Here is a 22,804-nt window from a genome sequence, read left to right as displayed (position 1 = left end):
CCTTTCAGCTCGCCATGCATTGCAAGACCTTCGACATCGCTACGGCACGCAAAGCAGAAAGCCACAACGAGTACAAAGATCGAGGCAGTAATATACGCCCCCTGGACTGCATTGATTGGACTCCCATAGTACCTACGCTTGGTACGAAGGTATTGACGCTGATGCGCTACGCTGCCATACCATCTCAACTCGGTAGTCTCTACGCCATTTATTCCTCTCTGGACACTGCAAATGCTGATGTTCAGCACCGCCTGGTTTGACTGGTTCCATGGCAAGCCTAGCCACAACGCAAGCATCTTGGGGTAGTTCGGCGTGCCGAAACCGGTAACTTTGTGAAGCGTCATGTTAGCATTCATATTATTGACCGTGCCTTCGTGACATGGGGCTACTTGCGGATCCCTCCTTTTGGAACAAAAGGAGCGGTGAACTAGGTCGTCAGGGTCAGCAGAAGCCTTCATACAACATCTTCAGCCATCGTACTCCTGGACCACCATAGTTTGGATTCGAGCCGTTCGCGGTATCGTTCAGCGTCTCAGGATCTATACGTGTCTCACTTAGCTTCTGCGCTGAAAAGAGAGGACATGTACTCCATTGTTACGTACGTTGGCGCAAAAACGGATTTACAAAGCCAATTGGACCTTTCCCAATTGCTGTTCTTGTCTCACTGATCCGTGATACTTAAACCGAAAGTAGGCGCTGACAGGCTGGTGCCACAGATGTGGTGCTCCGCAAAATCGCCGTGGATCAAGAGGTTCACGCCGTTCGCAGAAACATCAGCCCCGCTCAGCAATATCGCAGAGGCCGCCATTTTCTCCAATATTCGAAGCGTTGGCATTGGCGGTGCAGTACGGTGTGCTCTTATCGTTGCGGTGGGCAAGATAGTTTTCTACCGCCGACTTTTGGTAGTCCGGAGGCGTAAAGTCATTGCTAGTATGGGTTAGACTCCACTCCTTAAGTAAGCGAGCTTCGTGCGGACGGCACATCCAAGAAGCCAGCAGCGGAACCGAACCATTGGTACGTAGGGTATGCTGAAATCGACGATCAGGAGGGTTACTCATGTCTTGGTCGACCTCGAGAGTATGAGCTGCTGTTCAACTTACTCGGGCCAGAGCCTTGCACGATCTTTGCTTGGGTAAGGTTGAGGCGGAGAGCGCTTTCACGGTCAAGGACAGTCTGATTGGTGTATAGCATCGTACCGCCAATAACCGTAAGGTAGGGACGACCATCCGGATAGATCGGGTTGTAGACGCTGTTCTTGGGTCCCAGGCAAGCGTTGTCAGTAGGCGAGGAAGGAGTAGAGCCCACGGCCTAATCTCCGCTGGAGACGAAAATGCTGTGACCTTGGAAGCCAAGCTTCCTGCTCTCGCGTCAGCACGGTTCTGATGTCAGGGGAGGAACGCTTACATGCGCTCGTTGGACTGGCGTTGCGTGTAAGGCATAGGTAGCTTGATATCTTACTCATTATATAAGATGCTAATGACCCGTAGCAGGTTATGCGTGCCGCACCCTCGCTGTCCTGGGGGGCCTCCAGGGCGATTGTCTGGATAGATTGCGTCGATAGTCGGACCCTTGCCTGTAATGCCGTATGCGCTGTAGCTGCAATAGCTTCCATCAACGCTGTCAAGGAACGTATTGAGAAAGTCGTTCTTCTCCGTCTCGTACGACGAGTTTGGAAGGTCGTCGACTAGATGTACGGTGACTTGCTGCGGATAGCTTGAGGAACATTAGGCCGCGCGGACGACGGGTAATTAATTGGATGGATGCTTACACGATCGCTTATGTCAAGTCACTTGAGGCTCGAGGGGCTCCGCTCGTGTTTCTCTTACAACGTGGAGTCAACCATTCAGAACGCCGTCCATGCCTAGCAAGTAAGCACCATCTTTACCAGTTTACTACGGACTGTCTTCATGAAGGATGACTACTGAAGAGCAATGTTGATCAACAAGAAGGTGGCAAGACTCATAGTGCACTTTGGCCTCATCGTCTGCATGGCAGTTTAATTCTCCCGACATCGGTTAGAAGCGATGAGAGCGAGATCACACCAGAACGAAGCTTTGCAGGTCGCCACTTTCACCGTCTTGACTGTCAAGCCATCGCTCTCCGTCCATCATATCGAGGACGAAAGCGGGCCCGACAAGCGACCAAACTAACCCAGACGGCCTCAAAACCAAAGGCCACTCTGCGCCCTCGAGCAACACTACGGAGTCGCCAGCTTGCACTGTGTAGAAAGTCTTACCCAGTGTTACCGTCGGGTCTTCGTCCGACACCTGAACGGTGAAGATAGCCTGGTCTGCTAGATTGCTCGACATATCTTTCACAAGGTCGAGGAAGGCGTCGTGCGCTTCCAAGCTTCTCCCGCCGTCTTGAATCGTTCTTGAGATCAAAGAAGCTACGATGATAGCACACTGCGTCAGCTCTTCAGTCCAATTCAGCGCGTTCGTTGTGTCGCCAGCTATCCAGTCTTCTGCTAAGTCTTTGCCGAACGTGAGGTCGTAGCTGCTTTTTGGGTAAGTCAACAGGTCGATGAAATCTTGGAACATACTGCGGTGCTCGGTCGCCTCTTGAAGGCAGAGTAGGTCGAAGAAGACATCGACTGCATCTTCGCCGCCACACAGCACAGATTTCGAGGAGAGTGTATTCAGAAGCTGACGAAAGAGTTGTATTTTTTCGATCAGGAGCCGTAGAAAGTCAACGTCATCCACAGCTCGTGTTTCGTCCTTCGCAAGGATCGCAAGGCTCTCCGTAGATGTACGCGTTGGGAAACGCAGCAGGATGCCGCCCTCGCTGCCTGTGACAACCTTACCAACCCTCTTCCCCCGAACGTGCAGCTTTCCAAGTTCTGGACAAAGGGCCGCCACCGATGCATCAGCCGTCCGGGACCCATTTGTTGCGTCACCATCTGCCACGTACAGCCTGATCTCGGAGTCGTTCCAGTCAGGCACCCAGCTGGGCAGACCATGCTGCCGATGCACACTGCACGCGTCTTTGAGGACCTTCAGCGTTCTGGACCACGAGATCATGGCTACAGCAGCACTCGTATATACCGCGGTGACTGGCTTGGAATAGTCCACGGCGGGGAGCTCGACGCCCAAACTGGCAAACACCGCTTGCAAGCCGTAGACTTTGTCTTTCGGGTCAGTAGCCTGCATGAAATTTCCTTCGGCCATTGCCGACGTCAGAAAGGTGACCTGTCGATGGTGACGGTCTTCAGGAAGCCAGTCATCTGCAATGCCAGCACCAGATCCCTTGAGCAGGTAATCGCGTAAGACGTTTCGCATGTCGATACTTGCCATGCTTGTCGCAGCGCTTAGAGCAATGTTCTCGATGAACTGTTCGAAAATTAGAAATTTTGCTGCTGACGAGTACAACGTCCATGGTATGGAAGAGCTGCCGCACACGATTTCACAACTTTGTAAGAAGGCCACCTCCTGTACTGTCCAGATTCGGCGGTGCCATGGATGATTGAAGATATGGTCAAGGCAAGATGTTTCTTCGTCAATATCACCGTGCTTCAGCAGCTTCTCTAGCAGACGGTTAGACTGACACATAATCTGTTCGCAAGACACACGGAGGGCCTACGTTCGAGCTCCATTAACTTCGCCACTCCTCTCTGCGACGGACACTCACCAATGCGGACCAAGTGACGCACGACCTCACCAGTATATGCGAAACCTGCGCCCAACCAGCAGAAAGTACGCTGCGCCTTCGAGTATATCTCGCCCATCATTGCAACCTGCGTGTTGCGCTCGACAAGAGACTCGGCCGAGTCTTCTTGGTCGATGCAGATAGCATCGATCCACAAACTTCGAACGCGGTTGTTGTGCCTCAGACGGTGCAATGCTGTCTCGCAGTTTGGTGTCACGAGTAGTGCCGCTCCGTCACAGGTAATAGAGATGGTGCCTTTGCGAGCACCCCATACATAGCTCAACGCTTCGTAGTCATCATCAAGAGCATGGAGTAAGGTCTGTCGAAGGGTCACTTCGATGGGTTCTTCGAAGCGAAATGCCGGCTGCAGATATAGTAGGCGGATAGCTCGCGGTGAAGCAAAACGCTTGTGTCGGTACAATGGACTAGATGAAGCTTGGCCTTCCATTGAGGCTTTACTGACGCATCCTCATTAGCCAATTGGTTGTTGCTCGATGCGCTGGCCACGCGTGCTTTAGTGTGCAATTATCATACGGTCAGTACATGTGTGGATGCATGAAGTTGGTTGACCCCACCACGAAGCGACTGGGATGGGTCTTCGAGCTTCAGGTGGAAGCTCATAGCAATGCTACAGGCGCGACTAGCGCGCCACTGTCTTGCAATAGACTACCAAGTCGTGCTATATCGGGCTGCCTCCTCGCTAGTCTTTGTGCAACCGCCTTCGACAACCGCGTCAATGTCCCTGAAAAGCACATTCTCAGCCTATGCATGTTCGAGGCGCCAAACGCGCCAACGCTGATTCACATACTGTCGCCGATCCCATACTCGGCCTCATGCCCAGGAGCACACAACCTGCTTAGTACTCGGCCTCGGCGCCATCATCACCTTCCGCAGAGTCGGCTGCAACTTCTTCGTAGTCACGCTCGAGCGCTGCAAGGTCCTCACGGGCCTCGCTGAACTCGCCCTCCTCCATACCCTCACCGACATACCAGTGCACGAAGGCACGCTTGCTGTACATCAAGTCAAACTTGTGCGAGAGGGCGGACCACGCCTCGGCGATGGCTGTGGTGTTGGACAGCATGCAGACGGCCCGGTTGACCTTGGCGAGATCGCCGTTGGGAACGGACTGCGGCGGCTGGTAGCAGATGCCGAGCTTGAATCCAGTTGGACACCAGTCCACGAACTGAATTGTGCGCTTGGTCTTGAGTGTGGCGACAGCCTGGTGAGTATCCTTTGGCACGACGTCGCCACGGTAGAGTAGGCAAGTTGCCATATACTTGCCGTTACGAGGGTCGCACTTAACCATTTGGTTATTTGGCTCGAAACAAGACATGGAGATCTCCTGAACGCTGTTGGCTTCGTGGGCAGCCTTGGCAGCGGAGACAATTGGAGCGTAGGCCACGAGGGGGAAGTGGATACGCGGGTACGGCACGAGGTTGGTCTGGAACTCGTTCAGGTCAACGTTGAGCGAGCCGTCGAAGCGGAGAGAGGCGGTGATTGAGGAGACGACCTGAGCGATTAGGCGGTTGAGGTTCTCGTAGTTGGGACGCTCAATGCCAAGGTTGCGACGGCAGATGTCGTAGATGGCCTCGTTGTCGACCATGAACGAGCAGTCGCTGTGCTCGAGGGTGGTGTGCGTGGTGAGGATAGAGTTGTACGGCTCTACGACCGACGTGGCGACCTGGGGTGCTGGGTAGACGCAGAACTCGAGCTTGCACTTCTTGCCGTAGTCCACAGACAGACGCTCCATGAGCAGCGCACCGAAGCCGGAGCCGGTACCGCCGCCGAAGGAGTGAAAGACGAGGAAGCCTTGTAGACCGGAGCAGTTGTCGGCAACGCGTCGAACCTTGTCCAGCACTTGATCGATCAATTCCTTGCCGACCGTGTAGTGGCCACGCGCGTAGTTGTTCGAGGCGTCTTCCTTGCCTGTGATCATGTACTCGGGGTGGAAGAGGCTGCGGTAGGTGCCCGTGCGGACCTCATCGACGACGTTGGGCTCAAGGTCGCAGTAGATGGTACGTGGAACGTACTTGCCGTTGCCTGCGAGGTTGTGAGCTCACTGATCGGCTGCATATCGTTCAAGCATCGCTTACCCGTCTCCGAAAAGAAGGTGGAGAAGCCTTGGTCATCATTGCCCTTGCGCTCTTCGGTGAGGTAGCCATCCGGCTGGATGCCGTGCTCGAGGCAGTACAGCTGTTAACCTCGCTGTCAGTGTCTATCTCCAAGGCACCCGTATACTACTCGTGTCACGCTCGAATGGCCCAGTCATGTGCTCTTCACGGAATATCACTGACCTCCCAGCAGCTGTTCGCAATCTGGCAACCGGCCTGGCCGACTGAACGCGTCCATTGTCAGTGTGTGCTTGTATATGAAGGCGTTGCTCGGTGGAGGCGGTCAGGCGCGTGAGGCTGCCTTCAGGAGTCAAAGATGTGCCTACCGTTCAAACTGATGACTTCTCTCATCCTGCCGATTCGGTGCTGGTGGTGGGGTTGTTGTCGTTAGTCTTGTCAGGAGATGGGTGACTGTGGTGGATGGAGAGTCTTGCGTAAACCAGCGCGTCGATGTTTCCGTGTTTTTGGCGAGTGTTTGGGTGCTTTGGTGGGGGTTCGCTAGACCCTTCGCACGGGCCACCTTCCACCTCTCCCTTTGTCGAGTACATTTGAACGAAGGCTGATCGAGGATACACTAAAACCTTTGAAGCAGCACCAGCAGTTCTGGGTAATTGTATCGTAAGCAGAGAACCAGTATGCACTCGGAAGGCTGCCAATCATTAACCCCAACCATCGCCGTACCGCTACAATGAATCTTCTGGCGTGCCTGGCTTCCTTGTTTGCCTTACTGGTACAAGCAACCTTTGCAAACACAGAAAAGGTCATTTTCGCTGCACCTGCTGCTGTTGGCTTGCCAGACTCTGGACCGTCACTCAATGCCCTACAGCTTAGCTCGTTAGGCCCCAACAAGCCATCTATACGGACGTCACTTCCAGTTGCATTCCCCAGCGAAGCCTTGCCGCTAGGTACCGACGCCTGGTACCTACTACGAGGTCTGAACCAACAGCAGCGTTACGAAGTGCGAGCCTGCTGGGTGGCTACTGTGGGTAAACGCCGGCCTGCGTGATCAGGCAACAGCATCTGCTGACGTCGACGTAGCAACCAACAAACCTGCGCCTCAACATCTATAACATCTCGCATGTTTTCGATGAACCTCAGTTGATCCAGGCTTTGGCAACATACTCGAATGCGCAACAGTCTCTCGGAGTCAAACAGGTATCGTCATTCGACGGTCAATCTTCCGAGAGCCTGCTCTTCCTTCGAACTCAGTCGGCGGCGGACTTCTTCACAACGAACCAGTCACTCATGCAACAGCCACCACTTGTTGATGTGGAACTGATACTCGACCCTTACGTGGCGAATGCGATTCCCTGGTCACTGGGTTTGACTGCCGTCTATCTCGCGGCCCTTGCAGTTGGCAGCTGGAGTCTTTCCGGCACCGTGTGGAGACGGCTGTTTATCATCGGAAAGCCGCACGCAGATTGATCCTAAGGACAGCTTCTACCTCAGTATCACTACCAGTATGGCCTCTAACGCGGAAAGGGACGCGACAACCTTTGAGCGCGACGCTACCGGTATGCAGGTCGCTCCACTTCCGGCCACTCCGCAGCATCCCTTCTACCATCTACCTGCCGAGCTGATTCTGGATATTGTGGATCTCCTACCACCCGAGTCCTTTATCAACTTCGTTTTTGCAAACTACCCGCTGCTGCATGCTCATGGTCTTGCGCCAGCGCTTTCGCAACCACGAGTCGCGTACATAACTACACAAACTCGAATTCCGGCTCTTTTTCCACTTCTTAGACTGCCGCCAGAGATCATGTTGCATGTCATGCGCCAACTCAGGCCTCTCGATGTCATGCGCTTCGCCGTTGCGAATTATCAAGATCTAGCGCGGCAAGGAATAGCGCCGCCACTGAGTGCTCGAACCGTTGAGCAGTTACGCCGTTGTGTGAGACTCGGGTAACGCGATCGTGGAGGGTACTCATCACACACCAATGGATAACATCGAACTCAGTCACTGTTGCCGGCGATGACGAGGCTGCTATTTTAGCTAATCAATGGAGGATCGAGCTGTGTCAGAGCCACTGCACCGCATCTTTCTGCGGAATATCTCCTCCCTCGCGTCTTTGCGAAAAGCCTCTACACCCTCAGGTACGGTATGTCTCGCAGCCCTTTCTTCTTTGTCACTCTGCTGACGACGCACAGTAGTGCTATCGAATGTGAGCTCGACACATGAGCTGTTGTACGGTTGTTCGATCACTTCCGAGAGAAGCACTCCTAGAGCCAGAAAGACACCTAGCCAATTCCATTTCGCAAGCGCGATACACAACCGGCGACTCAGCGCTCAGCAAAGACAATGAGCAAGACAACCTTCACCTTGCGGAAGCATCCACCGCCCCGGTCACACAAGCACGGCCCGGTTCGCGAGAAGCGTGGTGGCAGCCAGTACTGCCAACAACGCCGTAACAGACTCCCGCCCTTCCTAAACATGACGCGGCTATCTCCCTGTCCTTACTTGGTTTGGCCGCCTCCGTTACAACTCGTACTCGGCCCTATGAGGAGACTGACGGGCCTGGGCCGTATGGACCATTCGGCACAGTGCCGGTGATGCACAGAGACGACGCCTCGTACAAAGATCCCTTTTGCGCGCAGCATGCGCCTCACCGTTCAGGCCGTGGTCATGCATTGCAGAGCCAATAAATAGCTCCACCGCCACCGTCGTGCACTCCACCACCGTCGTGTGGCAACTCAGTCCTGATGCTTCTCTGCTATCTGCCCACAACAGACTGCACTGTGTCAGCAGCTTCATCATCAATGTTAAAGCGAAGCAGCTGCCTCGTTGGTCTACTGACAGGGAGACCTGGCGTGCCGTACGCCGCTGGAACGGTGTCATGCTTATCAGTCCAGACGGGACCCTCGGGCAGTTTCAGGGTGCCTTTGGCGTCAAGCTCTCGCGTATCTTCGCAACAGTGGTGATTTCTCAGAGCACTGACGACTCATGGATGGGTGCCCCACTCGAGCTGGCACGATGCTCGTCGCTAAGAAGCCACTATGTAACGTCTCTCACTGGACGACATATCGACACGTCTCGCTTCGTTCGCGTAATTGTTCGGATGTGGTCGCCGTCCTTAGGTTGGGTGACTATCAAGAAATGGAAGTTACGTACCGGCTCGAACTAGTAATTCGTGGCGTGGATGGACATGAGTTGCGATCACAGCATGCACCTATGTGCCTGTGTCGCGAGTGCCTGTGTCACCTCCCTAATCTTGACGAACTCGTCGCATGAAGACTTGGCTCGCCAGAACATGCACGCCGCAGCTACCGACCCTTCGTACGAAGTTGATGCTGTGAAGAAGCAGCACTCTTGGTCTATGATACCTCCACGATTCCAGCAACGATGTGGCAGCGTTGATGTTGCTCAAGCTGTGAAGCACAATGTATGCGGACTTGGCGGAGTCCTACGTTTCTATACTATGACAATGAGCGGGAGCAATCCTCCAGTCCACCATTGCAGGACATCTCTTCTATGGGCCTTGCTCCTTCTTCACCTCTGAAGCCGGGTTTGCATCCATAACGGAAGCAGCCCACCAAGCCTCGGTAGACTCTTTGATACTTGGCCACTGAGTCTTCGTAACCTCGTACAAATCCAGAACCTGGCTCCCCTTCCTTATGAGCATTTGGCGCTTAAGCACACCTGTCATTGACATGCCATAATCTCCAGCCGACTTCCGCGTAGGATCCTGATGCCATCCTCCCGTACGGAATTGGATGTTGTCATGGCGTAGTTGCTCAAGCGCGTATTCGCACATCATGAAGAAAACTTCGGCGATCCGGTCATGTCGATGTTCGTCCGATACAAAGACTGCGCAAAAGGGAGCCTGCAGCGTGGACTCAAGGTATCGGACAACGATCCAGCCGATAGCTGGTCCGCCGATGTGTGGTACCACGGCGTAGGCTTTGCCGATTGCTGATGGGTTCTGACTGTGCGATTCCAGCGCGGCTGTCAGATCACCGGGAACGATGAAAGGCTTCTTGTATTCTTCGGTGAACAGCCTCAAGTTCTCTGTGATACGGAAGAGGTGGACCAGATCGTTGGTATCTTGCTGCTCGAGACTCCTTAGATACAATGACCGCGATTGAAGCTGAAGGAGTGCGTCAGTCATATTTGTTACTTCTCGCCAGATCTTGAGGGCCTGGCATCTTAATGCCCATGGTGACGTGAGCTGAATAACTTGATGTCGTTTCGCTACGTGCGAGACTGTTGCCGTCACGAAAATCGGACGCCATCGTCTCCGCCCGATGTGCTCGGTCAATTGAGCGCTTGGACGTCACTGACATAAGAGCAACACGAGGTCTACATCGTGGCGCACCTGGGAAGCCTATGCCAAAGATCACATAAGCGCTTTGGTATCACACCGTAATATGCAACACTTCGGAATATTGAGACAGGTGAGCTCGTTGTTAGATGCCGGCAGTCTTACACTGCGCCACTCCAGGACACCAGATCAGGTGAGACTATAAGCACGTCATTCTGTGACGCGGGTAATGAGGCTGGTAAAACCATTGGGAGGACCTAGGCGAGCAACAAGGAGAAATACTGCAACGGAAGTCTACGACAAACTACCCCCCGCTCCGTCCCCATCGCCGCCAAAACCGCCACCAACCTTCATTCTCGCCACCTTTATCGCCTCGCTTTCGTCCGCTGCCAGCCTTCCTCCAGCCGACGCGCCACCAGTACAACGGCACACCCGCGGCTATGAACACGAACACTATTAAGGCCTGACCTGGCTTCGCAAAGATCGCCCGGCTGACAAGGAACAAACTGACGCAACAGAATACTACTGGTGTAACAATCCAGCACTTGTACGGCCTCTCGAGCTCAGGCTCCCTGATCCTCAACGTGATAAGGCCGACAACCGCGGCAAAGTAGAAAAGGTACGAAGCGACGCCGTAGAAGGTCGTTAGTGTCGCAAAGTCGCCGATGATGATATAGATTGCGGTGAGGAAGTAGTTGAGCACCATTGCGTAGATGGGTGTGGCGAAGAAGCCTTGATCATCCGCTAGAAAGCGTGTAAGGCGGCGAGTCCGTGAGTTTCGGCGCGGAACGCGGTATTGCTTCGCTCTAGCAACGCCGATGGTGGCAAAGAGGGACGGAATATAGCCTTCCTTGCCCGCGCTGTAGACTAGTCGGCCGCCAGTGAAAGTTGTGGCGTTCAAGGCTCCGAAGCAGGATCCAGACACCACAAGGGCGAGCATGATGGATCCCATGCGGCCGAGCACGACTTGGCCGAAAGCAACAGCCACGGTGTTCGACTTGTTGATGACGTCGGCTGGCAGTACAAATATGTATGAGAGGTTCGCAAGGATGTAGGCGAGAATGACCAGCGGTAGCGATGTGTGAATGGTCCGTGGGAGGTCACGGCCTGGATTGATCATCTCGCCCACGACGTAATTGGTGTTGTCCCAGCCATCGTAAGCCCAGAGACCAGCATAGAGCGCGACGGCCCACCTTGAGGATGAGTTTGATGTGCCTTCGAACCAGTTGGTGTGTTTCCAGGTCTGCGATAGCGCATCTTTATCGTAAGCGAAGCCAGTGGCGGCGACAACAATGCCAAAGATGGTTATGGCAAGTAGGCCCACGAACTTAAAGAACATGAATAAGTCTGCACTTCTTGTTCCAAGCTTTGTCGAGACGCAATTCATTGCCGTTACAAGGAGCAAGCCAAGTAGTGCAACGCCTTTATTAATCCAAGGACTAGCATCCAGTGCGTCTGCACCAATGATCGCCCGGACGATGTACTCGCCGAAGATGATTGCAATGATGGCTGCTGAGCCTGGCTTGAGCACCGTGACAGCACACCAGGTGAACAGAAAGCCAGCCCATTCACCAAAGATCTTGCTCAGGTAGACTTGCGCGCCTCCATTGAGCGGTATTGCTCCGCCAAGCTCAGCATAGCTTGCTGCACCAGTCCAGGCCAGGACACCTGACACCACCCAAACAATCAATGCTGCGCCTGGCGAGCCTGCGTTGCTGTTGACACTAGCAGGGCTAGAGAAGATGCCAGAGCCTATGATCAAGCCTACCACCAGCGACAAGCCATTCAGAAACGTCAAGCTCTTGTGCTTCTCTAGACTTTGCTGGCCTCCCAGATCGAAGTTCGGCGTGCTTGACGTGCCTAGTGCTGCGTAACCATCGCCCGAAGCGGACAACGGGAAGAGTGCGTTGTTGAAGTCGAAGGCGCTGGAGACGGAGTAGCTTCGGCGCTGTGGTACAGGCCTACCATTCTCGGCTTCTTCTAACGACAACTTGCGCGATGATGATATGCCAGCCTCGGAAGACTCGAATGACTCACGTGCGTGGCCATTGTGGTCGGAAGAGGCGAGCGAGGCGAGTTCGAGCGAGTCGCGGCGCGGAGCCAAGGTGCTGGGTGTCGCAGGAGATTGCACCATCTGCTGGGAGTATACTGCTTGCGACATTGCGCCGGAGAACATCGACGCTATCGGACAATGTCAAGCAACCCATCGCCGCCGCCGGGTATCATGCTGTCGTTACCGTGTATAGGCGCGCATGTTAATGGCGAGAACAAGGACATGTTAGAGTGCTGCATTATCCGTATGCGGTCAACTGGAGAATAGCCGAGATTAATAAGCCAGCCAATGACAGCATTTGAAAGCTTCAAACTCCCGTCCTGGTTGCTTCCTGCCCTAAAACCACATACGAGTCGGTGAATCATTCAATCCACAAGCTGAGAGTGTATCCAACTGTTCCACGTCGCGTGCATGAGACAGCATTGTCTTAGCAAGGTCTGCCGTCCTCGTTCGATTCGAACCTAGGTCCTGCCAGCTACCAGCAAAAGCACCGACGACAACACGCCGCATTGACTGGCGTACATTCTTCGAGTGGATTTTCATGTGAGTAAGGACGCGGATCATGGTCTCATTCATTGACCTCTCTCCCGTTCATCATTCCAACCAAACCCATTTCCACCGAAGTATGTGCCGCTTCGACAATATACTTGAATGACCGTTCTCACCTTTCGGACCTTTTGCCATACCGTTCAAGGCGAACCGTCAACTCACCATAGCAGTCAAAAAATTGAGCGACACGCGATGGACAACAGCCTTGAAGGCGGGAGCACTGTGGGGTCAGATAGAGTGTCCTACAGCATGTCGCTGGGCGAGTATTGTTATAAGACACAGGAACTTACGCCCACCCAACGCGAGCTGGAGATAGCACGCGTCTGCGAACCTTATAGAAACATTTCGCTCGCCGCAATTGCAGAAACACTTCCGTCACAAGCGATGCATGACCCCCAGCATGCTGTCGGTACCCTTCCAGAGGCAGCACCATCTACCACAGAGTATCAAGTCAGGAATGTCATTGCTCTAGGACTGCTGGCGGAGTACAGACTCGATCTCGAAAATTCTCAACTCATCTCACCCGAGAAAGCTGCCTGGGATCGCATAAGGGAGGCATTGACCGCATCAAGGGAGATTGAGCACGATCTTTAACTACAACTACATCGGGTCAACGTGGTGGTTGGCGAGGCGGAGGTATCAAGAAGGAGGTAAATGAAAATCACGGGCCGTTCAGCTCCGGTGGCTTGCGTATCGGAGCCTGCTCACGCCTTTTTGCGATGGCCAGCTGTGCACTTGAACAGGATTCGAGGATTATCGACAACGAAAGCTGCCCGACCACCTACATAGTTCAGGTCTCGTCGTTCACACGAAGGAATCGAAACCTTCTGTGAAAGTGAAGAAGCATTGGCTTGCCACGACCTGCCCTCCCGCCCTAGCATTGATAGTGTCGTTGTTGGTGGCGTGACCTGAGTGTGGGGTGCAATAGTCTTGGGTCTCGCTTTCCGCATCCTGACTGTCCAAGCTCTGTCTGACACCACTGCGTCTCCAGACCTTTCCCATTGTTTGACCAACGAAATCTATGTAATAACTGTTGCGTCCGTACTCTTCGCAGATATTCGAGAGAAACATATGCGCTTGTGCTATCTACAATGTCGTCCCAAAGCTTTCACGTCCGGCGCAGCAATGTCGCCAAGCTAGACGAGTTGTCTCAGTATAACGGCTTACGCACTACACGTTGGGTGCAACCGCCGCAGGGCAGAAGTGTGCTTGAAATCCAAACTACGCACAGACCTACAGCACTGCAAAAGATACCCAAGGATCAGAATTTGCTGACGCCTCCGTACCATTGGCATTGGTACCAAGACGAGTACTTCTACGTCAAGCAAGGGTACGGAGCAAGAACCCATCGCACCTTGAGAATAGGAGTGATCAGCGCTGACTGGACGTGAAGCCGCTACATCTTTACGCTTGAGGGTAAGGACAGTACTGTGTCCTCCTCTGACTCGCAGCCAGTGCATATTCCGGCACGAGCTCGGCACACGTTCAGAGTCGACGACACACACGAAGGGCCATGTGAGATCGAATTCTCCACTGATGTGTCTCCTCGAAGTTCGCCAAACGATCCGGAAGCCTACGGACCCAACGAGAAGTTGTACGCAACACCGCACCGTCATTCCGCTTAAGACTTCCAGGCTTATATGCTAACCACGACACCGATAGCTTCCGGAACCTTTACCAATATCTCGATGACTGCTGGGTACAAGGCAAGAGTCCATCGCCTTTCCAGCTCTTGCTGCTACTCGATGCTGCTGAAGTAAGCCTGGCTCTGCCGGGACCGGCTTGGATTGCTCATCCGGTTAGCTACGCGATCGGCGTGCTCGTAGGCAAGTGGTTCGGTGGATACGTCCTCGGCTACAAGACCAGCTACCCAGAGTACTACGACAAGTCGCTGCACAGCAAGAAAACGAGATAGAGTCTCCATGCATATCCATGTCTCGGTGAAGCTTCATGTGTCAGCGTCAATGACCGGAGCCAAATCCATCAGCTATCTTTCGCAGGTCAACCGTCAGTACCAGCACAACGGTTGACAACGGGTGCATTTACATACCAACGACTCGCGCCTAATACGGCGCTTGGCCAGCATATGCACAGTACACCTCAGCGCTGCGCGTTGGCCACGCTCACTCTTTCCTCCCGCTTGATTGGGGGCCAATTCCCTTATTACGCTTTCTACTAGTCCCGTTATGGACTGTTCTTATATTTGCCTGGCGTGAAGCAGGGCGAGCATAGTCTTGGTGAGCTTTCCTACGCGTCTCGTTATGGAATCTGCTTATGCCGTCTCGTTGCGAAATTGGAACCAATGGTGTCAGCAAAATGGCACCAGCACAGCACAAAAGGCGCAGAAACGCCCTGTTCTTCCTATCCCCTTTCTCCCAAACACAACCTCTGCTCAACTTGCAATCCTGACTTGTGAAGTCCTGAATACTTTACCAACACCTGCCATCTGTCTTACACGCATTCGACAATACGAAGTCAATACCAAGTCGTAATCCACAGCAAGCCACCACACGCAGCAGCCTATGCAGCAGCAGTATCCCATTCAGCAACCGGAGATGTCTCACTTCGCCGCACCCATGTCCCTAATCAGGATCACCATCCAGGTATCCCGGAACCGGACATCTGAGTTCCGCTCCCTTGTGCTTGCAGCGCAACGGAATCAACGACCGGAGCAGCGCCGTGACTTGGTGCAGACACAACGAGTGTATTCTATCCAGGAACTCTTGGGTCTGAGACCGTCAGACACATCGGTAGACAAAGTGCAGACAATCTCAGTGGCTGCAGCCGGCAACGTTCCGGTTGCACACGCCGTCCAGCAAGACGATAGTGAGCAAAGTCAGCAGCCTACCATGAGCTCCCCGAAGAGCTCCCGGATGGACACCCAGAGCGCCCTACCGGACTGGCCCACGTTCAGTCAGCGCCTAATAACGGCTCTGATAGCAACGCTCACCGAGGACGACGATCAGGAATGCGCGGTCTGCATGCAAGCGTACGACGATGAGGACACGGTACCTATCCGCTTCGCGGCATGCAAGCATTACATGTGCCGTGAGTGCGCACTGCAATGGTTCAAGCCCGCCTCAATCAATGACTTCGAGCCACAGCAGACGAATACTTGCCCACAGTGCCGCACAAGGGTCTTCTGCCAACGGCGGAAAGGCATGGACATTATGATGTCGATTGTCGCCCCGGAGATCGGTATAGAAGAGATACGCGATGTTGTCGGGTTGCAGATCTCGCGTTTCAACAATGGATTTCCCGTGCTCGAGAAACTGCTAAGGTACGGCTAAGAGCACCAGCCACGTCTCTTTCGCGACGTGGGTTTGCGTGATGGACTGATCACGCCGCTCGAGGCTTTGGCCGCACTCGGGCTTCTTGGAAGGCGTCTGTCCGCCAACAGGAGTAATGTCGAGCTGTTAGACCAGACAAGTGGTGTCTCCTCGCTGAGCGAGACCACGAATCCAGCTTGCGCATTTGCATGGGTGACGATCTGGAACATGCTTTGCGAGATATCCAAGGGAAGACTCTACATGGTCGCCCACGACTTCGAATTGCAGAGCTTCCAAGAAATTATGGCTGAGATCATGCCTTATGAGGCTCGTTGGGCACGTCACACGCAGGACAAAACGATATGCCAGGTCCAGCACTTCGTCGCAGACACACTGGCAGTGGTTGGCGACATGATCTACCTGCACCAGAGTGAGGATGCTCCGCGGACGTTGTTCGAGGCCACATCAAGGTTACGTTCGCCGCATCCAGGACCTTGGTTGTCCAGAATTCTCGCGTAGATGAGGACGAGTGATGCTCGATTAGAGGCAGCCGCAGAAGAGCAATATGAAGACTGGGACTAGCCGGACCATCTCACCTCCTGGCGGTCGGAAGTCATCAGCCTTCAGCCTTCTTAGCCTTGTCACGTGCACGCTTCTTCAGCTTCTTGTCGCGATTCTTCCTTGCGCGCTTGACGCGCTCAGCAAGCTCACGGGCTTCAATGTCGATCCTTTGCGTTTCGGCCTTCTGTCGGGAAACTGCAAGCTTTGATCGGAGTTTGATACGGGCCTTCTTGCCGAGGCGTTTGCGTCTGGTTGAATCTGGTAGATCCTTACCCAGCAGCTTGCTAAATATGGGCTCGCAGAGAGCTCGCGCTTGTCGTGTCTGACCTGATGGTGGGAGATGGAGGACTTTCCATTCGTACGCATAGCCGGGCCATGGATTTTGCGACATTGCTTTGACTTGCTCGCCGGATATAGATACACTCTCGTATTGTTGCTTGTTCGTAGCATCTGCGAAATAACACGTTCTCGGCCGTTGCGAGTTCACAAAGCCTGCTTCGTACAATTGCGGTGTCGGTGATCGTAGCCGAATCTTGGTCGTAGGATCCGCGTCTCCAGGTGTGGCGAAGAGGCGGAAGTCGAGCTGTCCTTCGACATCGTCATCGATCAGTGCCGCTATATCACGCTCGTGCGGAAGGTAGTCGAATTCAACAAGTCCTTGTTGTAGGCGTGCAACAACCTCATCATCCGGAGCCGGTTCCGGTGTGCTTTCCGGCGAGTGCAGTTCTGAACGACTGATGGTCCGCTCCATGTCCCACGCAACTCTCTATCACCCAGGCATCAGCCCGTCTATAAAGACTGACTCGCGGCTAACTGCCCGAGTATCATCATGTACCAATACTGTGGCATTATTGTGGAAAATCACAAACGTGCATGAAAAGCGCGCTAGCCTTATAGGGAAACAGCAATGTTTCTGGAAAGTACGTGTAGCCAAGAGATAGTCATGTCGATTGACAATAGGAGTCGCCTGGATTAGACTGCAGTCGACCAACCGGCGTGTACAGAGGTATGATACAGTACGAGTGGAGACTTCTCACTCTTCACATTACATTGTCCCACCCTCCTCATATCCCATCCTTGGTCCGTACATAATCTTTATATCACAATTGATGAGGGTGCACTTGATCAAGATGCTCTCGGTTGTACAGGAACATGACCAGGCAATGTCGCTATGGGACCAGTCCGCTTGCTTTCACGGTGGCTCCATTCCGTTTCGGTCGCTCTCTTGATGAACGGATTCAGCACGTTAGGCCAATGAGCAGTACCGCAGGATGTGTTCCATGGCAATAGCCTGATTCCTGTCGACCGAAGATTGCCTCACTGGTTAGCGCATTCTTCGAGCGTGACATGTGTCGCGCGAAGCGCATGCTTCCAGAGTGCATATCACGGTCCGCTTATGCTAGATCGACTTGCAACCTCATTCTTTTACTTGCACGTCATGTCCATCATCATCAGCGTCTGGGTCTTTCCAGAACGCCCTTTCTACAGGCTTAGTCCTGAGCTCCCAGATATCCTCACTATTGCCCTTGTTCTCATTCCTTCGCCTTTCGTCCCTAGCCCTATAATACTCTCTAATCATGCCCTCCTTGTCCTGACTCGGTAGCGTTCTTGTTCGCATACAGAACCAGAAGGCGCCCCATTGCTCGCTACAATCCTTCAAATGGCCAAAGCGGTAAAGGTCGTTGAACTTTCCACCCAAAGACTGGCAATAGAATGCTTGATCGAACGCTTGCCGACAAGACATTGTTGCCGGATACAGCGCCATAGGGTGGATGTTGAGCGAGCCATCTGGCATCAGTCGCTCATGTTTCGCCGGTAAAGGTGTGCCATCCCTTGCTGTTTCTTGTGTCGTAGGGGGAGCGAAACCAGGCGCTTCCAGTGACTTCAAGAAGGCATCAAGCTCCTCGTCAGCCTTCTGATCGCGCGTGCTGCCACTGCTCTCTTGTTGTCGTGCGAACTGCCCGAAGATGCGGTTCCGTTGCTCGCTTGTCAATCCGAACTTTGCTGTTTCCTGTGGCTTTTCCACCACTTCAGCTTCACGATGCTTAGTTGGATGCGGTGCTGGCGGCGAGTCTGACGACCAAAGCCAGCCCATCCTCGCCCTGCAATGCCAGAAGCACTTTCATCGCCGAAGACCAATTGGTTATTCTAGAGCTGGACCACCAATGATTGGCTGCGCGTTTGGCGACGCTAGCGGCCGCCTCTTGCGCCCGCATCCGGGCGGGCTCGATACATGTACAGTCAAGCTGGAACAAATAGAAATTATCCAGAACGTCCGCCATGTCCCCTGTACCATACACTCTTCCGGGTCTCCGTGATACCGCTTCCTACCGCCTCCGTAGTAGGAGTCGAGAATGCTCAGCAACAGAAAGCTACGTGAACCCGTGACTGCTTTGCTGTATTTGTCGTATCGCCTGTTCTTCGCGACCCGCCGAGCTTTGCTTGTCGTGAGTCACTGTTCTGTGATTCCACCTCTTGTTAGGCAGGCCTGACAGTCGCACTCTTGGTATTGCTTGATTGGCTTCCTCTGTACTGAGCCTCCGCCGATAATATCCGGACTGCGGCTACGAACACAGTTATTAAGATCTCCACCTTGAACGTATCCTTCTTCCACGGACCCACTCTTGCAAGCCTCGCTCACGTTTCGACAGCAAGATGCCAGTGCGAGAGGCTGTTAACAACGAACTTCTGCCAGTGTCGCATATGCTGGCCAGAGCATTCATAGACCGACCAAAGCTGGGCGAGTTTCTGCACCCATATAGGGATAAGTACCCAAATGACATGTACTTGTACTTCTTACGAAAGCTACGAGAAGCCTATGCGCGTGGTCCAGTGGACAATCTTATCCTGGTCTCATTCGAGGATGATGAGAAGGGAACAATCACTGGTACGGCGCTTTGGCACCGCAAGCGCTCAAAACCTGTGCCACGTACCCTGACCACTGCCGCTTATACACGTGCTACGGACTATTACAACTATGTCGAGTCCTTCTTGTGGCCTAACAGAGCCATTGAGCCGTCAAGCGAGAAGCAAATCAACCAGCTGCATGCTATCGCAGACGGCCAGCATACCGGAAGCAGAGCGGATGTTTGGCACCTAGATCTGCTGGCTGTTGATCCGGCGTGCGGTGGCAAAGGATATGGACGTGACCTCGTGGCGTGGGGCTTCACGCAAGCGAAGAAGGATGGTGTGGGGTGCAGTGTTATTGCTGGGCCCGGGAGGAATACGTTCTACCGAAATTGTGGGTTTGAACATGAAGTAGATTATGTAGATGGAGGGTGTATGCCTTCATCCTCAGCGGCAGGAAGAATCTCGGATGGTGGCACGTTGATGTTTTGGGACAATGTGGAATCCTGACGCTTGCGATTCCATGCCCGGCGTAAGTAGGACTCGGCTCCCCGAACCTCCAACTCCAATAATGACGGAACTCGACAGATTTGCTGAAGCATTCGTGCTTGAAGTCACTTTCGTCCTTGACTGGTACCGGTTCGCCGTGTTGTGCGTACCGGGAAACAGAGGCCGACCGGGACTTCGTTGCCTGCCGACCTCGTGCTTCCTTGGCATTGGAAGAGACGTTGCTGTGCAATTTCCTTCATCACCTCCCAACCAGTGATCTTCTGCATTGTTCGGTTCATGTTTGAGTGGCCGCATCAACGAGGTCCCGCAGCCGGACCCTGTATGGTTCTCAGAATCGACATGTCCCAAACTGACAGAACCTCGACAGCTCGGCCTGATCCACTGGGGCAATTTACTGACATCGATGCATAATAGGGAAGGTGCACAATCGACTGTCTTCCTAGCGAGGCATATCTCGCCGGACGTCTCCTGATTCCCATCGCTACCGTCTTGCATCTGTCCAGAAACGGCGCGCAGCTTCTGGATAGAATGAGCCGCCGAAGATTAGGTGAGCTGTACGCCCAAGATGACTGTATCGACCTGGAGGCGCGAGGGTTGCGGAGTTTATCGAATGCCAGCGTCTGTGGAACTCCACACGAAATTCGTGAGCTCTACGTTACCATTAGTTCCCAATACGGTCAGAATCTCACGGAACACTCACATTGAAATGAAAGAGTTGAGGAGCAGTCGAGTGATTGGTTCACCATCTTTGCCGACCCAACCAGGTACAGTCTGCGCCCGCCACGTAGCACGCTTCGGAGGGACGCGCTCGAGCCACAACGTCTGCTTGACTCGGCGAGCGGTAGTGATGGTGGCATCGAGCTCTCTACACATCCGTGGTGCCAGTCCGAACCATCTCAGCGAAAAATGAAGCAGGATCGCTTTACGAAGCTCACAGATATTGAAGACTTCCTCTGCCGCCATTCTTGTACTGCTTTTTTTTTAAGGAGCGCGGTCACCGTGACTGGTTCATAAAGCCCTGTGTCCGGTGACGTAGAAGTCACGCTCAGGTGCGGAGTTGTGGATCGTCTAGGGCTTAGAGCACCTTCAAACCTTCGCTACTGCCGAAAATGGAAGGTGCGAGACTTGATGGTCCATCCCAAGGTTACCATCTCGGCTCAGACTGGAAACCATGTGTACTCTATAATGCCATAATCGTGTTGACACCACAGAGAACTTGCTACAGCTCCATGATCGAAACTGACGGGAGGCTGAATAATCCCAATTTCGGAGGACGTCAAAGGAGTGCAATAGGCGTATGCGGTGCGTGCCATATCTCGATGGTGGTGGGAGCAGCCATGTGTACCGATAGCCAGTTAACCGCCAACTCCTCGCTAGCATGATATCGTTCATTCGTAATGTTCGTCGCGTCAACTCAATCCCGATCGTGATATTCAGCCTTTGCCCGTGGCGGCGGCTCACCTCTCGCCACCTCCCTTTCGCGTTCGAGCTTTCGCTCCTTCTGCTTTTCCCAATGACTGCCCTCTTCGTAATCATCTCGAATACCCAGCGCTTTCCTGAGTCTCTGATCCTCTTCGATCTTAGCTTTAGCCAGTTCATGCACCTGATGCGATTTCAGGCTCCGCGTGTCCAGCCCTCTTGTGGCTTTCGAGCTTTCGAGTGTCTTACGCAGAGCGTCGCATTGCTCGTCGATCTCATCTTCATCAACGCTACCGTCCGTTAGTTCCATTCCATCTCGGTGCCGCAGAAGAGAATGTCGCGTACCCTTGGTGTTCCAGCCTATCCCTCAGCTCGAAAACCTTGACCTCGATCTCCCGTTTGCGATCATGCTCCAGTATCTCCTTGTCAGGTTGCCGCTGCCTGTGCTTGATGCTGTCCACGTCCTTAGGGTATGGTTGGATGTTGTCGCGAGGTTTTAGATGAGACAGGTTTCGCTGCACGTATCCACTTGTACCCGACCCTCGTGGCGTACTCAGACCGACGTTGGCAGCCATCGCGTCTGTATGTCGAACAAGCACTTCGTACACATATCAAGTCAACTATAAGAACATCAAGCCTACGCTCTGATATAGCCGGCGGTGGATGCCGGCGGGCGGCCGATTGGCGCGGCGTCATCAAGGCAGGCTGTCTAGAAGTAACCAGCTTCACCACGCGACACTTCTCCTATTGCGCACGTGGAGTCACAGAACGTTCGCTCACCCAATCCAAGTAAGGTGCAATAGACACCGCTACCATGGCAGACCTTTCGAACCACCGACTCTTCCGCTTCCCAAAGCCGCAATGGCTGAACAGCGCCAACACGCGGACAGCAGGCGTCTACTTCGCCGGAGCGCTGGTATGCTGCAGAAACACTAGGGACGTGGTTGCACGCTAACGCTACGTAGTTCTCAATCGCCCTCTTCGTCCTCATCGACGCCGCAACTTTCTCCAAGTCCCACCTCAACGGGTCCGACTTCCACATGAACGGCGTGGACTGGATTCCTGCTATCTTCTCGGCGCTCGGGATGCTGATCATCAATATGATTGACAAGTCTCGCCTGAGCGCAGACAGCTTCTCATACAGCGGCGACGGCGTCGCCTGGAAAGCGAGAGTGGTGCTGTTCCTCGGCTTTGCGGCCATGGCTGGTGGGCTTGCAGGCAGTGTTACGGTTCTGGTGTTGAAATACGTGGTGCAGGAAGCGGCCTGGCCTGCTTTGTGGTTCGGCGTCGCGAACGTGGTTGCCAACGCGTTGGTTATGCTGAGGTAAGTCGGCGCACGCTAGGCAACGTGAGAACGGGTCGCTAACTGTGTTGCAGCTCGGTTGTGTTATGGGTCAGCCAGAATATGGAGGACGACTACACCTATAATTTGGCGCTGTAATAATGATAACTGCCTCTGCCAAAGCTCTATCATTATCTCAAAGATTGCCCTATCTACCCTTCATTCATACGTTCTAAATTCTACCAATATATAAGACCTCCTTCTCATCATTTCTTTATGAGCTTGTAGCGTGACTTACC

General features: G+C 53.6%; 18 protein-coding genes across 18 annotated transcripts; 8 read left to right on the top strand and 10 right to left on the bottom strand.

The window, feature by feature from the left end:
* Positions 1-773: 773 nt before the first annotated feature.
* On the bottom strand, positions 774-1,226 carry BAUCODRAFT_24457 (uncharacterized protein; the record flags this gene model as incomplete). The annotated part of the gene is made up of 3 exons (XM_007677818.1): positions 774-1,060; positions 1,101-1,173; positions 1,197-1,226. 3 exons carry the CDS (start codon positions 1,224-1,226, stop codon positions 774-776), a joined length of 390 nt encoding a protein of 129 aa, XP_007676008.1.
* A 102-nt stretch (positions 1,227-1,328) lies between these two features.
* BAUCODRAFT_34136 (uncharacterized protein) lies at positions 1,329-1,700 on the bottom strand (the record flags this gene model as incomplete). Its single annotated transcript, XM_007677970.1, has 2 exons — positions 1,401-1,700; positions 1,329-1,357 (listed from the first exon to the last, which is right to left on the bottom strand). A coding segment is annotated over exon 1 (212 nt), but the record flags the coding sequence as incomplete, so codon positions are not given.
* A 336-nt stretch (positions 1,701-2,036) lies between these two features.
* BAUCODRAFT_122712 (uncharacterized protein) lies at positions 2,037-4,093 on the bottom strand (the record flags this gene model as incomplete). Its single annotated transcript, XM_007678476.1, has 2 exons — positions 2,037-3,523; positions 3,580-4,093. The coding sequence occupies 2 exons, from the start codon at positions 4,091-4,093 to the stop codon at positions 2,037-2,039; spliced, it is 2,001 nt and encodes a 666-aa protein (XP_007676666.1).
* A 196-nt stretch (positions 4,094-4,289) lies between these two features.
* Positions 4,290-6,170, bottom strand: BAUCODRAFT_34133 (uncharacterized protein). Its single transcript, XM_007677969.1, has 4 exons — positions 6,083-6,170; positions 5,940-5,980; positions 5,739-5,838; positions 4,290-5,685 (listed from the first exon to the last, which is right to left on the bottom strand). Exons 1-4 carry the CDS (start codon positions 6,105-6,107, stop codon positions 4,502-4,504), a joined length of 1,350 nt encoding a protein of 449 aa, XP_007676159.1. The 5' UTR covers positions 6,108-6,170; the 3' UTR covers positions 4,290-4,501.
* Positions 6,171-6,444: 274 nt separating this feature from the next.
* On the top strand, positions 6,445-7,181 carry BAUCODRAFT_70175 (uncharacterized protein; the record flags this gene model as incomplete). Its single annotated transcript, XM_007678103.1, has 2 exons — positions 6,445-6,738; positions 6,795-7,181. The coding sequence occupies 2 exons, from the start codon at positions 6,445-6,447 to the stop codon at positions 7,179-7,181; spliced, it is 681 nt and encodes a 226-aa protein (XP_007676293.1).
* A 680-nt stretch (positions 7,182-7,861) lies between these two features.
* Positions 7,862-8,198, top strand: BAUCODRAFT_488182 (uncharacterized protein). The gene has a single exon (XM_007678475.1). It carries the CDS (start codon positions 7,932-7,934, stop codon positions 8,163-8,165), a length of 234 nt encoding a protein of 77 aa, XP_007676665.1. The 5' UTR covers positions 7,862-7,931; the 3' UTR covers positions 8,166-8,198.
* On the bottom strand, positions 8,199-8,907 carry BAUCODRAFT_488181 (uncharacterized protein). Its single transcript, XM_007678474.1, has one exon. The coding sequence runs from the start codon at positions 8,590-8,592 to the stop codon at positions 8,233-8,235; it is 360 nt and encodes a 119-aa protein (XP_007676664.1). The 5' UTR covers positions 8,593-8,907; the 3' UTR covers positions 8,199-8,232.
* Positions 8,908-10,090, bottom strand: BAUCODRAFT_488180 (uncharacterized protein). The gene has a single exon (XM_007678473.1). The coding sequence runs from the start codon at positions 9,860-9,862 to the stop codon at positions 9,224-9,226; it is 639 nt and encodes a 212-aa protein (XP_007676663.1). The 5' UTR covers positions 9,863-10,090; the 3' UTR covers positions 8,908-9,223.
* Positions 10,091-10,319: 229 nt separating this feature from the next.
* Positions 10,320-12,149, bottom strand: BAUCODRAFT_70153 (uncharacterized protein; the record flags this gene model as incomplete). The annotated part of the gene is made up of 1 exon (XM_007678099.1): positions 10,320-12,149. The coding sequence occupies one exon, from the start codon at positions 12,147-12,149 to the stop codon at positions 10,320-10,322; it is 1,830 nt and encodes a 609-aa protein (XP_007676289.1).
* Positions 12,150-12,576: 427 nt separating this feature from the next.
* On the top strand, positions 12,577-13,460 carry BAUCODRAFT_488124 (uncharacterized protein). The gene has a single exon (XM_007678472.1). The coding sequence runs from the start codon at positions 12,720-12,722 to the stop codon at positions 13,209-13,211; it is 492 nt and encodes a 163-aa protein (XP_007676662.1). The 5' UTR covers positions 12,577-12,719; the 3' UTR covers positions 13,212-13,460.
* Positions 13,461-14,836, top strand: BAUCODRAFT_488132 (uncharacterized protein). Its single transcript, XM_007678471.1, has 3 exons — positions 13,461-13,947; positions 14,011-14,211; positions 14,280-14,836. Exons 1-3 carry the CDS (start codon positions 13,709-13,711, stop codon positions 14,530-14,532), a joined length of 693 nt encoding a protein of 230 aa, XP_007676661.1. The 5' UTR covers positions 13,461-13,708; the 3' UTR covers positions 14,533-14,836.
* BAUCODRAFT_488133 (uncharacterized protein) lies at positions 14,837-16,011 on the top strand. Its single transcript, XM_007678470.1, has one exon. The coding sequence runs from the start codon at positions 15,140-15,142 to the stop codon at positions 15,905-15,907; it is 768 nt and encodes a 255-aa protein (XP_007676660.1). The 5' UTR covers positions 14,837-15,139; the 3' UTR covers positions 15,908-16,011.
* BAUCODRAFT_488138 (uncharacterized protein) lies at positions 16,011-16,453 on the top strand. The gene has a single exon (XM_007678469.1). The coding sequence runs from the start codon at positions 16,115-16,117 to the stop codon at positions 16,403-16,405; it is 291 nt and encodes a 96-aa protein (XP_007676659.1). The 5' UTR covers positions 16,011-16,114; the 3' UTR covers positions 16,406-16,453.
* On the bottom strand, positions 16,454-17,338 carry BAUCODRAFT_488137 (uncharacterized protein). The gene has a single exon (XM_007678468.1). It carries the CDS (start codon positions 17,196-17,198, stop codon positions 16,503-16,505), a length of 696 nt encoding a protein of 231 aa, XP_007676658.1. The 5' UTR covers positions 17,199-17,338; the 3' UTR covers positions 16,454-16,502.
* A 37-nt stretch (positions 17,339-17,375) lies between these two features.
* On the bottom strand, positions 17,376-18,675 carry BAUCODRAFT_34127 (uncharacterized protein). Its single transcript, XM_007677968.1, has one exon. It carries the CDS (start codon positions 18,540-18,542, stop codon positions 17,865-17,867), a length of 678 nt encoding a protein of 225 aa, XP_007676158.1. The 5' UTR covers positions 18,543-18,675; the 3' UTR covers positions 17,376-17,864.
* A 121-nt stretch (positions 18,676-18,796) lies between these two features.
* On the top strand, positions 18,797-20,143 carry BAUCODRAFT_487916 (uncharacterized protein). Its single transcript, XM_007678467.1, has 2 exons — positions 18,797-19,046; positions 19,099-20,143. The coding sequence occupies exon 2, from the start codon at positions 19,103-19,105 to the stop codon at positions 19,802-19,804; it is 702 nt and encodes a 233-aa protein (XP_007676657.1). The 5' UTR covers positions 18,797-19,046; positions 19,099-19,102; the 3' UTR covers positions 19,805-20,143.
* A 1,144-nt stretch (positions 20,144-21,287) lies between these two features.
* Positions 21,288-21,798, bottom strand: BAUCODRAFT_39908 (uncharacterized protein; the record flags this gene model as incomplete). Its single annotated transcript, XM_007678008.1, has 2 exons — positions 21,288-21,513; positions 21,569-21,798. Coding segments are annotated over 2 exons (456 nt in total), but the record flags the coding sequence as incomplete, so codon positions are not given.
* A 153-nt stretch (positions 21,799-21,951) lies between these two features.
* BAUCODRAFT_34124 (uncharacterized protein) lies at positions 21,952-22,668 on the top strand. The gene is made up of 3 exons (XM_007677967.1): positions 21,952-22,139; positions 22,189-22,547; positions 22,601-22,668. The coding sequence occupies exons 1-3, from the start codon at positions 22,038-22,040 to the stop codon at positions 22,662-22,664; spliced, it is 525 nt and encodes a 174-aa protein (XP_007676157.1). The 5' UTR covers positions 21,952-22,037; the 3' UTR covers positions 22,665-22,668.
* The last annotated feature ends 136 nt before the right edge of the window (positions 22,669-22,804 follow it).

Source organism: Baudoinia panamericana (genome assembly GCF_000338955.1).
Source record: "Baudoinia panamericana UAMH 10762 unplaced genomic scaffold BAUCOscaffold_6, whole genome shotgun sequence".
NCBI classification, from domain to species: domain Eukaryota; kingdom Fungi; phylum Ascomycota; class Dothideomycetes; order Mycosphaerellales; family Teratosphaeriaceae; genus Baudoinia; species Baudoinia panamericana.
Note: the sequence above shows the minus strand (reverse complement) of the source record. Positions and strands in the feature narration are given on the sequence as shown.

What these genes read in the sequence shown, in the direction of transcription:
- BAUCODRAFT_34133 (XM_007677969.1), bottom strand. Translation starts at nt 6,107, where the DNA reads ATGAGAGAAGTCATCAGTTTGAACG. An exon ending in AGAAGTCATCAGTTTGAACG is followed by an intron (nt 5,981 to 6,082) that starts GTAGGCACATCT and finishes GGACGCGTTCAG; the next exon opens with TCGGCCAGGCCGGTTGCCAG. An exon ending in TTGCGAACAGCTGCTGGGAG is followed by an intron (nt 5,839 to 5,939) that starts GTCAGTGATATT and finishes CGAGGTTAACAG; the next exon opens with CTGTACTGCCTCGAGCACGG.
- BAUCODRAFT_488182 (XM_007678475.1), top strand. Translation starts at nt 7,932, where the DNA reads ATGAGCTGTTGTACGGTTGTTCGATCACTTCCGAGAGAAGCACTCCTA.
- BAUCODRAFT_488181 (XM_007678474.1), bottom strand. Translation starts at nt 8,592, where the DNA reads ATGACACCGTTCCAGCGGCGTACGGCACGCCAGGTCTCCCTGTCAGTA.
- BAUCODRAFT_488180 (XM_007678473.1), bottom strand. Translation starts at nt 9,862, where the DNA reads ATGACTGACGCACTCCTTCAGCTTCAATCGCGGTCATTGTATCTAAGG.
- BAUCODRAFT_488124 (XM_007678472.1), top strand. Translation starts at nt 12,720, where the DNA reads ATGACCGTTCTCACCTTTCGGACCTTTTGCCATACCGTTCAAGGCGAA.
- BAUCODRAFT_488132 (XM_007678471.1), top strand. Translation starts at nt 13,709, where the DNA reads ATGTCGTCCCAAAGCTTTCACGTCCGGCGCAGCAATGTCGCCAAGCTA. An exon ending in TACTTCTACGTCAAGCAAGG is followed by an intron (nt 13,948 to 14,010) that starts GTACGGAGCAAG and finishes CTGGACGTGAAG; the next exon opens with CCGCTACATCTTTACGCTTG. An exon ending in TACGGACCCAACGAGAAGTT is followed by an intron (nt 14,212 to 14,279) that starts GTACGCAACACC and finishes CGACACCGATAG; the next exon opens with CTTCCGGAACCTTTACCAAT.
- BAUCODRAFT_488133 (XM_007678470.1), top strand. Translation starts at nt 15,140, where the DNA reads ATGCAGCAGCAGTATCCCATTCAGCAACCGGAGATGTCTCACTTCGCC.
- BAUCODRAFT_488138 (XM_007678469.1), top strand. Translation starts at nt 16,115, where the DNA reads ATGCTTTGCGAGATATCCAAGGGAAGACTCTACATGGTCGCCCACGAC.
- BAUCODRAFT_488137 (XM_007678468.1), bottom strand. Translation starts at nt 17,198, where the DNA reads ATGGAGCGGACCATCAGTCGTTCAGAACTGCACTCGCCGGAAAGCACA.
- BAUCODRAFT_34127 (XM_007677968.1), bottom strand. Translation starts at nt 18,542, where the DNA reads ATGGGCTGGCTTTGGTCGTCAGACTCGCCGCCAGCACCGCATCCAACT.
- BAUCODRAFT_487916 (XM_007678467.1), top strand. Translation starts at nt 19,103, where the DNA reads ATGCCAGTGCGAGAGGCTGTTAACAACGAACTTCTGCCAGTGTCGCAT.
- BAUCODRAFT_34124 (XM_007677967.1), top strand. Translation starts at nt 22,038, where the DNA reads ATGGCAGACCTTTCGAACCACCGACTCTTCCGCTTCCCAAAGCCGCAA. An exon ending in TCTACTTCGCCGGAGCGCTG is followed by an intron (nt 22,140 to 22,188) that starts GTATGCTGCAGA and finishes AACGCTACGTAG; the next exon opens with TTCTCAATCGCCCTCTTCGT. An exon ending in AACGCGTTGGTTATGCTGAG is followed by an intron (nt 22,548 to 22,600) that starts GTAAGTCGGCGC and finishes ACTGTGTTGCAG; the next exon opens with CTCGGTTGTGTTATGGGTCA.